General features: G+C 41.9%; 1 protein-coding gene across 2 annotated transcripts in view; it reads left to right on the top strand.

The window, feature by feature from the left end:
- ERICH3 (glutamate rich 3) overlaps positions 1–13,604 on the top strand; it is a 132,117-nt gene that overhangs the window by 46,513 nt on the left and 72,000 nt on the right. For both annotated transcript variants that reach the window (XM_089692167.1, XM_089692168.1), the window contains exons 3-4: positions 1,798–1,923; positions 10,821–10,892. In XM_089692167.1, the coding sequence (XP_089548293.1) occupies positions 1,798–1,923; positions 10,821–10,892 (198 nt within the window). The remainder of the gene's footprint in view (positions 1–1,797; positions 1,924–10,820; positions 10,893–13,604) is intronic.

The following is a 13,604-nucleotide window of genomic DNA, read 5'->3' as shown; positions in this document are numbered from 1 at the left end:
CCTTTTCCCTCAATCGCTCATTTTGGCCCGGCGGCCTGCTCTAGGAAGATTTCTGGTGGTTCCAAACTTCTTCCATTTATGGATGATGGATGGCCACTGTGCTCATTGGGACCTTCAATGCTGCAGAAATGTTTCTGTACACATCCCCAGATCTATGCCTTGATACAATCCTGTCTCGGTGGTCTACAGACAATTCCTTGGACTCCATGGCTTGGTTTGCGCTCTGACATGCACTGTTAGCTATGAGACCTTATATAGACAGGTTTATGCTTTTCCTAATCCTGTCCAATCAACTAAATTTCCCACAGGTGAACTCCAATCAAATTGTGGAAACATCTCATGGATGATCAGTGGGAACAGGATGCACCAGAGCTTAATTTTGAGTGGCATGGCAAAGGCTGTAAATACTTATGTTTTTTTTTTGTTTTTTTAATAAATTGCAAAGATTTCAAAACAAACATCTTTCACATTGTCATTATGGGGTATTGTTTGTAGAATGTTGAGGAAAAAATGTATTTAATCCATTTTGGAATAAGGCTGTAACATAACAAAATGTTGCAAAAGTTAAGCAATGTGAATACTTTCTGGATGCACTGTATGAGGGTTTATGATGGTGCTTGCATAAACCCATGCATGCACATGGGTGCACAATTTAGGATGCAGACCATCTGCATCTAGGAGTGTATGCCCCTGCCCATGCTCAAGTTTATGCAAGAGCTGGCATAAATTCTTATGTAAACGCCTTCAGGTTCAGTTAGGGGAAGTTAGTTAGTTTTTTAGATAGAGACTTGTTAGGAGCCTGGGTGTGAGTCAGTCTGGTTATTTTAGGTCAGGGCTGAGGGCTCTGCAGGTCAGCTCTCTGATACCTCCCCCTGCTCTAGAAGCTGGAGAAGTTTCTAGAAGTCAGTGGGTTGGGGTGAGGAGGAGCTGGCCTGCATATTTAAGGGACCTTGGCCAATACCCAAGCAGTTTCTGGACCCCATTGCCAAGGGAATACCCTCTGGAGTCTGAGGCACACCAGAGAGCTGGAATGCTCTCAGAGGAGACTATTTTGTCCATCTCTGTACATAGTTGCTAAGGAATTTGTCCTCAAGTTTACAGTTCCCTTGGGCAACCTATACACCCCTCAACACTATTTAAGTGATCAACCCCTTAGAAAAACACAAAACAAAGCTCAGGGACTATTTTCTGGCTCTGAATGCAATGTGTGGAAGAATAAGTGTATTGCCTGGCTATGCAGAGCTACAGGGGGACCCAAAACTCAGCGACCCCTAAGGGGGGTAATACTACACTCATATAGCAGCATACAGCCATTCAGTGCAATAGGAGGCTGTATGCTGCACCTGTGGATGTCAAACACAGGCAAACAACACCCATCAATGAGCCCTAAAACTGTTAGCTGGAGTATGGCTTTTAAGTCCATTTAAAACTACATGTCCATCCAAAAGTACCCTAAGACTTTTGGGATTCAGTGGGTGTAAAGAATACATGGAACGTAAATAGCCAATGTAAAGGAGCCACATGCGAAACATACAGCCTCCCATTGCAGTGAATGGCTGAACGCTGTTATATGAGGGTTTATGCTTACTTTTGCTCAAACTCATGCAAGCACATGGGTACACAGCCCAGGATGCAGACCATCTACATTTAGGATTGTACGCCCATGTGCATGCAATAGAGAATATAGCACTCTTAATAGGCGCTATTTAAGGAACTAAACCACTCTGCTGTTAGAAACTATATAAAGTTTCTGTTTAGACTGGAGGGCTATAATAATCTCATTGGTTTATATTTCAGATCACAAGAAGTGGTAGGATCCTGACTGAAAAAGAATACAGAATAAATGCCATGAGACGGGACCATCAGAAGTACATCCGGGAATGTCTGGCCCAGGCCATATTTCAGAAAGTCCTCGACATGGAGGTAAGCGAGACACTGACACGCAAAATGGATGCAATGAGAATGCTCTTTACTTACCCTTTGTAGATACAGCACATTGTCACAGCTACTTCTACCTTCTATCCCACAATCCCTTTCAAATGTGGAACTTGGCTGCACTTCCTTTTTGATTGCCCCTTTGGACAGAAGTACCTTTCCAGACTGGTAGGCAAGACTGTAAAAACTGATACAATTTCTGCTTATATATGGACATATAAAGAAAGAGGTGAATTGTAAGACCCATGTCACACTAGGGATGCAGTCATTGGTGGCAACACGCATGCACCCGCTTCTGTGGCAACATCATTCCCTTGTTGGCCAAATAAGATTAGGTGCCTCTCTAATACTGTCCATCACTGGCCAAATAAATAAAGTATCACTCTATCACCTTGTACCTTGCTGGCCTGATGCCGTTGATTCTGTAAACATTTGGCCAGAGAGGGAATGACGTTTGAACAGCAGGTGAGGCTTCTCTTTTGTGACCCAGTTGCTGGGGGCTGCCCATTCCATGCTCCTTTGATGGCCAGATTAGCAAGGTGTCACTTTGTCATTCTACCCTCACTGGTCAAATGAATAAAGTGTTACTCCGCCATCACTACCTTGCTGGTCAGTGGATTCTTTAAAATTTCAGCCACAGAGGAATTGAAGTTGAAGGAGCTGTTGAGGCCTCTCTTTGGCAATCCTGTTGCTGGGAGTTTTCCAGTCTATGCTCCCTTGGTGGCCAAATTAGTAAGATGTCACTTCTTCACTTCTCTGCCTTGTGAATTTGCAAGGTTTTGCTTTGTCACGGCTCCCTTGTAGGCCAAATTAGCAAGGTGTCGGACCTTCACTGCCAAAATTAATTAGTTGTTGCTTTGTCACTGTTATCTCAAAGGCCAAATTAGCAAAGTGTAGCTCTGCTACTGCTCCCTTGATGGTCAAATTGACAAGGTGTCACTCCATCATTGTCCAAATTAGTGTTGTGCCTCTTTTCTCCCCCAATGTACAAATTAGTGGGAGGTCCCTCGCTTGTTTTCTCTTCCTCCGTGGCCAAATTAACGATGTTTTGTACATCATTGTTCCCTTGCTGGCCAAATTAGTAGGGTATCACTCTCTTACTATTCCCTTGCTGGCTGAATTAACAAGGTGTCACTCCTCTGCAGGCACGCTAGCTGCAGTTCTCTGTTTTTTCCAGCTCCCAGCAACTTGCAAGCTTGGAGTGTCAATTGAGGGGAGAGAAAACCATGGAGGAGCTCCTCCTCATATCTGAAACGTTAAAACAATGTTCTGAACTTGATGCAGATAAAAATGAATGCAGCTTTGTATTCATTATGACAAAGGACACCCCTGCTCCTGTCTCCTCCTCCCACCTTCATTCTCCAAGCTAACAGATTGGCTCCAGACGACACTGTCCACTTTTAACTCTTGCTTGTGTAGGCCAGAAGTTTGGGGAAGCAGCACTGAGAGAGTAGGAGGCAGCAGCATTGAATGTTGTAAACAGCAAGTACTGGGGTAAGAATTTTACCAAATAGTTTACTGAGGAATACTTATTTTATTTTGCTCAATATATTAAGCTAAAAAAACAATGAGGGTTTATTACTACTTTAACTTAGTGAATGTGTTTAAATTCACATTGTATAGAATACCCAATCACATGCAAGGAACAAAAAAAACAGTAAAAAAAAAAACAGTATTTTTGCTTGCACATGATTGTAGGATAGAAGTCAGCAGAGCTTCACCTCATTCACTATGGTAAGTGAAACTTCCCTTGCAAAGTGAAGAGCCTGTTTGCCTTTACTGAATTAACTCCACTGAGTTGGTAAAACATGAAAGCAGATAGGGATGCCTGACATTTCTTCAGCTTTCCTGACCAGCACACTTGCACTGAATAGATAGAACTGAAACCATTGGCTAGGCAGAACATCAAGGCAGCTTGCATTTCACGATTTCAGCAATGTCAGCCATGAACTTCTCTAATGACAGGTCCAATTTATTGGATACAAGAGTCTAGTACACGGTTGCCTTCTCTGAAGTTTTCCAGTGACAGGTCCACTTTACTGGATACAGAAGAGTCTAGTACACAGTTGGTTTCTCTGTTTTTCTCTAATGACAGGTCCACTTTATTGGATACAGAAGAGTCTAGAACATGTTTCCTTTTTCTGTATTTCTCCAATGACAGGGCCACTTTATTGGATACATAAAAGTTTAATGCACAATTGCTTTCTCTGAATTTCTCCATTGAGAGGTCCTCTTTGTTGGATACAGAAGTGTACAGTACATAGTTGCTTTCTTTGTATTTCTCCAATGACAGATCCTATTTATTGGCTACATCTAGTACACAGTTGCTTTATAGAAGAGCCTAGTACACAGTTGCTTTCCTTGTATTTATCCAATGACATGTCCTCTTTATTGTATACATTAAAGTCTAGTACACAGTTGCTTTATATATATTTTTCCAATGACAGATCCTCTTTATTGGATATAGAAGAGCTTAGTACATGGTTGCTTTCTCTGTATTTCTTCAATGACAGGTCCATTTTACTGGATACATAAAATTGTAGTGCACAATTGCTTTCCCTGTTTTTTCTAATCACAGGTCCAATGTTTTTTAATTATTTTTATACAGGTCCATTTTATTGGTTACAAGAGTCTATTACATGTTTGCTTTCTCTGTATTTTCCCAATGACAGGTCCATTTTACTGGATACATAAAAGTGTAGTGCACAATTGCTTTCTCTGAATTTCTCCATTGAGGGGTCTTCTTTATTGGATACATAAAAGTCTAGAAGACAGTTGCTTTTCTTGTATTTCTCCAATGACAGGTCCCCTTTATTGGATACATTAAAATCTAGTACACAGTTGCTTTCTATATATTTTTCCAATGACAGGTCCTCTTTTTTTGGATACAGAAGAGTCTAGTACACAGTTGCTTTCCCTGTTTTTTTTTTTAATCACAGGTCCACTTTTTTTTATTATTTTTATACAGGTCCACTTTATTGGATACAAGAATCTGTCACATGGTTGCTTTCTCTGTAGTTCTCCAATGACAAGCACACTTTATTAGATACAGATGAGCCTAGTGCACAGTTGCTTTCTGTTTTTTTTCAATGAGAGGTCCACTTTATTGGCTACAAGAGTCTAGTACACAATTGCTTTCCTTGTATTTCACCAATGACAGGTCCTCTTTATTGGATACAAGAGTCAAGTACACAGTTGCTTTCCTTGTATTTCACCAATGACTGGTCCTCTTTATTCGATACAGAAGAGCCTAGTACATAATTGCTTTCCTTGTATTTCTCCAATGACAGGTCCTCTTTATTGGATACATTTAAATCTAGTACACAGTTGCTTTCTATATATTTTTCCAATGACAGGCCCTCTTTTTTTGGTTACAGAAGAGTCTAGTACACAATTGCTTCCCCTGCTTTTTTTTCTAATCACAGATCTGCTTTTTTTTTTTTTTAATTATTTTTATACAGGTCCACTTTATTGGATACAAGAATCTGTCACATGGTTGCTTTCTCTGTATTTCTCCATGGACAAGCACATTTTATTAGATACAGATGAGCCTAGTGCACAGTTGCTTTCTGTTTTTCTTCAATGAGAGGTTCACTTTATTGGATACAAGAGTCCAGCACACAATTGCTTTCCTTGTATTTCACCAATGACAGGTCCTCTTTATTGGATACAGAAGAGTCTAGTACACGATTGCTTTCCTTGTATTTCTCCAACGACAGGTCCTCCTTATTTGATATAGAAGAGCCTTGTACACATTTGCTTTCCTTGTATTTCTCCAATGACAGGTCCTCTTTATTGGATACAAGAGTGTAGTACATGATTGCTTTTCTTGTATTTCTCTAATGACAGGTCCTCTTTATTGGATACAGATACGTATAGTATACAGTTGCCTGCTTATTAGATAGGTGTCCCCCCCCCCCCCCCCGGGGATATTGTATTTTAAGAGTCGGGTTCTCTGGAGACACGGCCTGATCACCTTCTGAATTCCCCCAGTGACACCTTAGAGAAGACGCAGTGTGATCCGTAGCATGGAACGTGGCGGTTCTCAGGTTGGCAGGTTGTGATATGGGACGGGACGGCCCTTGTAACATTATTCCCGTGTCGGTGGCAGCACTGAATCAGCGGACAGGAGCCCGGCCTGCCATTGTCCTCTTCTTCTTTCTTCTCACGGGTCCCCATTGTCCCGGCAGCCATGCCTTGTTGGGAAATGAATAATATATCAGCACAAGGCGGCGTACTGCTTGTCCTGCGTCCTGCCGCATTGTCTCATCCAGTTTAAAGGGGGATTCTAAGTTCTAATTCACTTTTAGTTTTTTCCGATCTACAGATCCCATTGCTGCAGGATTGACGTTTTCAAGCTACCCGTCACTCTGGTATACGTAAAGTCACAATCAGGGGCAGACTGACAACTCATGGGGCCACCGGGCAATAGGGGATCATGGGGCCCCTGTGTCCTTGCCCAAACTCAAAAAAGCCTATGAAAAGGGTACCAGGGGCATCTCATGGGGCCCCCTACTGAACCCGGGCCCTCGGGCAGTGCTCGAGCTTCCAAATGGTCAGTCTGCCCCTGTACCAGAGGTTTTTATGTGGTTACCTGAGTGTATCAGCTGCTATCAGGGGCGGTCTGACAACTCATGGTGTTCCCGGGCAATAGGGGATCATGGGGCCCCTGTGTCCTTGCCCAAACTCAAAAAAGCCTATGAAAAAGGTACCAGGGGCTCCTCATAAGGCCCCCTACTGACCCCGGGCCCTCGGGCAGTGCCCGAGTTTCCAAATGGTCAGTCCGCCCCGGCTGCTATTATGGAGAACGCTCACTATTATTATTGCTGATTTTATCCGTCACTCTGAATGAGCCTCCCCATGGGTCATTCTACCTGCTTACAGGCCAGCAGCTCAAATTATGGCCGATCCCAGGAAGAATTACCGAAAAGATGCTACATAACAGAGAGAGCAAATGCAAAAATGTCTGCGCTCACCCTAAACCCCCCCAACCCAAGATCTGAGTGATATGAAATACACTTTCTGTGCAACACAGTGCTAATATGTGCTATTAATGCAGTAATTTACATATATTGATATTAGAGATAGATACTAATGCTTGGAATAACTCCAAGAACAGGAATCGATCAATATTCTGACCAGGAGTGGGCTTGTGGCTGTAACGCCAAAAATAATTAGTCCATTTAACCACTTCCAGTCCAGACACTTTCACCCCCTTCAAGTCCGGACACTTTCACCCCCTTCCTGTCCAGGCCAATTTTCAGCTTTCAGCGCTATCACACTTTGAATGACAATTGCGCGGTCATGCAACACTGTACCCATATGAATTTTTTAGCATTTTTTTGAGAGATAAAACTTTATTTTGGTGGTATTTATTTGCCACTGGGATTTTTATTTTTTTGCTATATAAATTAAAAAGGCCAAACATTTTGAAAAAAAAAGTGCTTTTCTTATATAATTTTGCAAATAAATAATCTTTCTTCATAAATCTTGGCCAAAATGTATTCAGCTATCTTTTTAGTAAAAAAAAAATTAACCCAAATTAGTTTATAACCAAAAATTATAATTAAAAAAAAAATTTATTTACATTTTTATTTTTTTTATATTATTTATGTTTTTTTTTATTTTTTTACATACTGTCACCCTAGCAGTTCAGTGTCACCATGGTGACACTGTACTACTTGTGGGGGGTGATGGAGATTTTTTTTTTACACTGATTGCTGTTACACCCATAAAGGCTGTAAAAGCAATAATTTCTCCTTCTCTCTGGCTGCATTCTTGCAGCCATTGAGAAATACTGTGAGTGCTGTGATTGGTCACAGCTTCTCACATGGTACAAAGCTATTGTGAATAGCCTTGTACCATGTGACCTCTGTGATCATTCACAGATTTTACTAGTAGTAAGCAATGATGTCAGAAGTGACATCTTGTTTCCTACTATTTATGTGATCTCTGATTGGCCAATCAGTGATCACATGATCGGGACCTCACACAGAGATCCTGTACAGCGATCCGGAGGACCCAGCAGGCACTGGATTGCGGTGCCACACGCTCCAAGGAACGCGCACAGGCAGGGAAGCTGGAGGACATTTATAATCAGCCACCCGCCCCTGCACTGCTCCCGTCTGGCCGTTTATGTACATGGGCTGGACAGGAAGGGGTTAAAAATAACAAAACTATCTACTGCCACAATATTCACCTTCAATCCAGAGATTTCCTCTGCAGTAGCTTTTTCTGCTTTTAGATGTCCTCAGTTTGATGGCAAACATCAATCAATCCACTTCCTCTGAGCCCAGGTCATCCTGGTCCCAACGCAGTCTGTCACTGGACAGTGAAAGGAGAAGCAGCACAGTGATGAGCTCATCTCTGTGATCTCTCCTCCTATCAGCATGCTCCATGTCAGCACATGAACTGATTGGCTTCTTGTGCTGCTTATTCCTCTCTCACTCCAGCCCTGCTGTACAGGGACTGCTAGAGGCTGATACCAGGTCAAATCCTGATACTTATGCTGCTTGCATTGAAAAATACATTTAATGATGTATTAAGGATTCCAAAGCTGCAATAATTTGACTCTTTAATATCTGCCTGGAATTCAGGTTTGAAGCCTTTTACGAGGTGGTATCAAAAAGTTTTGAGACTACTTTTGTAACACACCAACAGATGGCACTACAGGGCTGCACGTACAGTCACATGGAGCACCGACTTTCATACGTCAGTGTGCCAAAATACATCGTCCTGTGTATATCGTGACTTGTGCAACTGGTGCTATTCTGATCACGTGCATTACCACATCTGTTATTTCTTCGACAGCAAGTTAAAACAAGGAGCAAATGTGAAATTCCGTGTGAAACCCGTACACCCCAGTTTCCTCACTGGTAATGATCCTCGACATGAAGTACGAGCCATCCACGTCACGCTGATGGAGTTCTTGGCAGACTTTGACGCAGTGTTCCTTCTGCTCCTGGGTCAGCAGCCTGAGGACCAACTTGGCAGGATTGCCTGGACTGTTCCGTATGACACACTATCAATGGCAGCAATGTTGTGGATTGTTCTCCAACGATCCTCATGCACAAGTTGCCGAATGGTTTCGACATTTTCAGGGGTTGAGCTCGTTGAAGGTCTTCCTGATCTCTCATCATCTTCCAGTGATGTTCTTCTGCTCTTGAAACAGAAAACAGCTCAAACGACTCATTGCAGCATCACTGTAAACTTGCCGAATTATATCAAATGTCTCTGTGGCAGATTTGTCCAGTTTCATGCAGAATTTCATGCTTGCTCCTTGTTCTAACTTGCTGTCCATGATGAAATAGCAGACATGTAACGCACGTAGTCAGAATAGCACCAGTTATACACCTCCCGATGTACACAGGATGATGTCTTTTGGCACACAAACTTATAAGGGTCGGTGCACCCCGTGACTGTGAGTGCAGCCTTCTGCTGCCATCTCTTGGTGTGTTACAAAACTTTGATACCACCTCGTAATACTGCCAAACTTGTGGGGAGGAGCACACCAGGTGAGGTCAAAGACTGCCTTTTTTTTTCTGGGTGTTCACATATGTAGGCCAAGTCACTCCATGCCAAATACTCTAATCCTTCACTGAGCACCCACAGAGAGGTATGACCACACACGCTTTCACATTCCAGTGTTCACATATTTAGGCCAGGGGTCTCCAAACATTTAGCCAGTTTACTGTCCTTCAGACTTTAGGGGGGAGGGTTGGACTGTGGGGAATAAAAAAAAAAAATGACATGGTGTCTGTGTTCAGTAGGAGGAGGATTTGTGCACAATATTGGGTATTAGTGATAGGAACAATGTCCTATAGTTGGTGGCAGTGGGAGAAATATTGCCCCATAATTGATGAATGTTGGAGGAATAGTGACTCATTGCTGATGTCAGTAAAAGGAATAGTGCCTCATCATTGGTGTCAGTGGGAAGAATAGTACCCCATTATTGGTGTAAGTAAAAGGAATAGTGCCCCATTATTGGTATCAATGGAAGGAATAGTGCCCCATCATTGGTATCAATGGAAGGAATAGTGCCCTATTATTGGTATCAATGGAAGGAAAAGTGCCCTATTATTGATATCAATGGAAGGAATAGTGCCCCATCATTGGTATCAATGGAAGGAATAGTGCCCCATCATTGGTATCAATGGAAGGAATAGTGCCCCATCATTGGTATCAATGGAAGGAATAGTGCCCCATCATTGGTATCAATGGAAGGAATAGTGCCCCATCATTGGTATCAATGGAAGGAATAGTGCCCTATCATTGGTATCAATGGAAGGAATAGTGCCCCATCATCAGTATCAATGGAAGGAATAGTGCCCCATCATTGGTATCAGTGGGAGGAATAGTGCCCCATTATTGGTATCAATGGAAGGAATAGTGCCCCATCATTGGTATCAGTGGGAGGAATAGTGCCCTATCATTGGTATCAATGGAAGGAATAGTGCCCTATTATTGGTATCAATGGAAGGAAAAGTGCCCTATTATTGATATCAATGGAAGGAATAGTGCCCCGTCATTGGTATCAATGGAAGGAATAGTGCCCCGTCATTGGTATCAATGGAAGGAATAGTGCCCCATAGAAATTGCCAGTGAAAGAGATAATATTTCGTATGTACCCGACTCATAGGCTGCAGTTTGGAGATCACTGATGTAAGCCACATCACTCTTTGCCCCATAGTTCCGACCTTCACTGAACATTCACAGACAGGTATGGCCACCTACACACTCCAGTGTTCTCATATGTAAGCCACACAACTCCATGCCAAATACCTACCCAGCTTGACTGTCTCTGGCCACGGTATCCCCCAGAAGATCAGTATTTAACAAATTCAGTTTACTCCAGGAAAATAATATTTATTTTTTTCCTTTGCCAGAGACGCCACCAAATCGACATCAAGAGAAAGCTGGAAACATTTGCAAGAAGGGAGCGGGTGCAAAGAATTAAGGTAAACCTCCAGCCGAAGTTTGGTAATTTTCGGCTTTGCAGTTTAGCATTTTGGGGCTGACTAGCTAGTTAGGTGTGCCAGTGGACATATAATAAAAACAAGTCACCTCCTGTGATCAGGCAGTTTTTGACAGACCTTCCTTGGCAAACTAAATCCACCAAATATGAGCGATGCTGTGCAGCCCTTCTGGAAGGCTGGGGAAGCCTAGCGCAATGCTGAACAATAAGAACAAAAGAAGGCGCACCAGCCTTGAGCATTACCTCAGGGACAACATGTTTATTGAAGGATAAAACAGATGTACAGTGGATATAAAAAGTCTACACACCCCTGTTTAAATGTCAGGTTTGTGTGATGTAAAAAAATGAGACAAAGATAAATCATTTCGGAACTTTTTCCACCTTTAATGTGACCTATAAACTGTACAACTCAGTTGAACAACAAACTGAAATCTTTTAGGTGAAGGGAAGTAAAACTAAAAAACTAAAATAAACTGGTTGCATAAGTGTGCACACCCTTAAACTAATCCTTTGTTGAAGCCCCTTTTGATGTGATTCCAGCACTCAGTCTTTTTGGGTATGAGTCTATCAGCATGGCACATCTTGACTTGGCAGTACAGTATTCTTCCTTGCAAAAACACTCCAAATCTGTCAGATTGTGAGGGCATGTCCTGTGCACAGCCCTCTTCAGATCAGCCCACAGATTTTCCATCGGATTCAGGTCTGGGCTCTGGCTGGGCCATTCCAAAACTTTCATCTTCTTCTGGTGAAGCCATTCCTTTGTTGATTTGGATGTATGCTTTGGGTCGTTGGCATGTTGAAAGATGAAGTTCCTCTTCCTGTTCAGCTTTCTAGCAGAAGCCTGAAGGTTTTGTGCCAATATTGACTGGTATTTGGAACTGTTCATAATTCCCTCTACCTTGACTAAGGCCCCAGTTCCAGCTGAAAAAAAACAGCCCCAAAGCCTGATGCTGCCACCACCATGCTTCACAGTGGGTATGGTGTTCTGTTGGAGATGTGCAGTGTTGTTTTTGAGCCAAACATATCTTATGGAATTATCGCCAAAAAGTTCAACCTTGGTTCCATCAGACCATAACAAATTTTCCAACATGCTTTTGGGAAACTTCAGATGTGTTTTTGCAAAATTTAGCCGGGCTTGGATGTTTTTCTTTGTAAGCAAAGGCTTCCATCTTGCCACTCTACCCCATAGCCCAGACATATGAAGAATACTGGAGATTGTTGTCACATGGACCACACAGCCAGTACTTTCCAGATATTCCTGCAGCTCCTTGAATGTTGCTGTAGGCCTCTTGGCAGGCTCCCAGACCAGCTTTTCTTCTTGTCGTTTCATCAATTTTAGAGGGACGTCCAGTTCTTGGTAATGTCACTGTTGCGCCATATTTTCTCCACTTGATGATGACTGTCTTCACTGTGTTCCATGGTATATCTAATGCCTTGGATATTCTTTTGTACCCATCTCCTGACTGATAACTTTTAATTATGAAATCCCTCTGATGCTTTGGAAGCTCTCTGCGGACCATGGCTTTTGCTGTAGGATGTGACTAAGAAAATGTCAGGAAAGACCTACTAGAACAGCTGAATTTTATTTAGGGTTAATCAGAGGCAGCTTAAATGATGGCAGGTGTGTACTGACTCTTATTTAACATAATTTTGAATGTGATTGCTTAATTCTGAACACAGCTACATCCCCAGTTATAAGAGGGTGTGCACATTTATGCAACCATATTATTTTAGTTTTTTATGTTTACTTCCCCCCCTAAAAGATTTCAGTTTGTTTTTCAACTGACTTGTACAGGTCACATTAAAGGTGAAAAAAGTTCTGAAATGATTTATCGTTGTCTCATTTTTTTTACATCACAGAAACTTGACATTTTAACAGGGGTGTGTAGACATTTTATATCCACTGTATACTCACAAACGCCAAAATTTCACATGCATATAGTATCCAATATAGACCAACAGGACCAGAGTCCTGTGCGAGTCCCAGATGGAGGAAGACCCTAAAAGAATTTCTGACATGTTTCGAAGGGAGATCCCTTCTTCCTCAGAACCCTGAGGAAGAAGAGATCTCCCTTCGAAATGCGTCAGCCATTTTTTTAGGGTCTTCTTCCATTTGGGACTCGCACAGGGTCCTGTTGGCCAATATTGGATATTATATGCTTGTTAAATGTTGGCGTTTGTGAGTATACAAAGTAAAAAGAAAAAGCGCCACACTCTTTTTAAAATAATAAACTACGTGTCAGCAGCAACACCCACCAAAAAAATATATACACAAACAATTAATTTTGCAAAGTGAACAAAATCTCATAAGGGTATGCGCTAAATAAATATATATATATATCACCATATATTAAGTGTCCAAAAACAAACTCAAAATATTCTCTGTGACTTCATAACACTGTGAATAATCCACCACCAAATGAATTAAATAAACTCACCAGAGCTATATGCTGATGAAATTATAAACCAGCAATAACGCTTGTGCTCTGGGAGCGATGAATAAACGATGTCCAGATATTAGATGTGGTAATTCTTAATCACGTCCAGGTAATCAATAATGGTGAATCAGTATGAGGGATAATGTATCACTACCAAGAGCAATACTCTGCAGCCAAGGATTTCATGATGAATCTCTCCATTTAATTCCATACCTCCATATATGTATGAATCACACTCAGGGACAAAGAAAAAAAAC

This window comes from Staurois parvus, unplaced genomic scaffold, assembly GCF_062004578.1.
Source record: "Staurois parvus isolate SC_StPar_1 unplaced genomic scaffold, SC_StPar_1.0 ptg000578l, whole genome shotgun sequence".
In the NCBI taxonomy this organism is placed as follows: Eukaryota; Metazoa; Chordata; class Amphibia; order Anura; family Ranidae; genus Staurois; species Staurois parvus.
The sequence above is the reverse complement of the archived record's forward strand: the minus strand, read 5'-3'. Positions and strand labels throughout refer to the sequence as shown.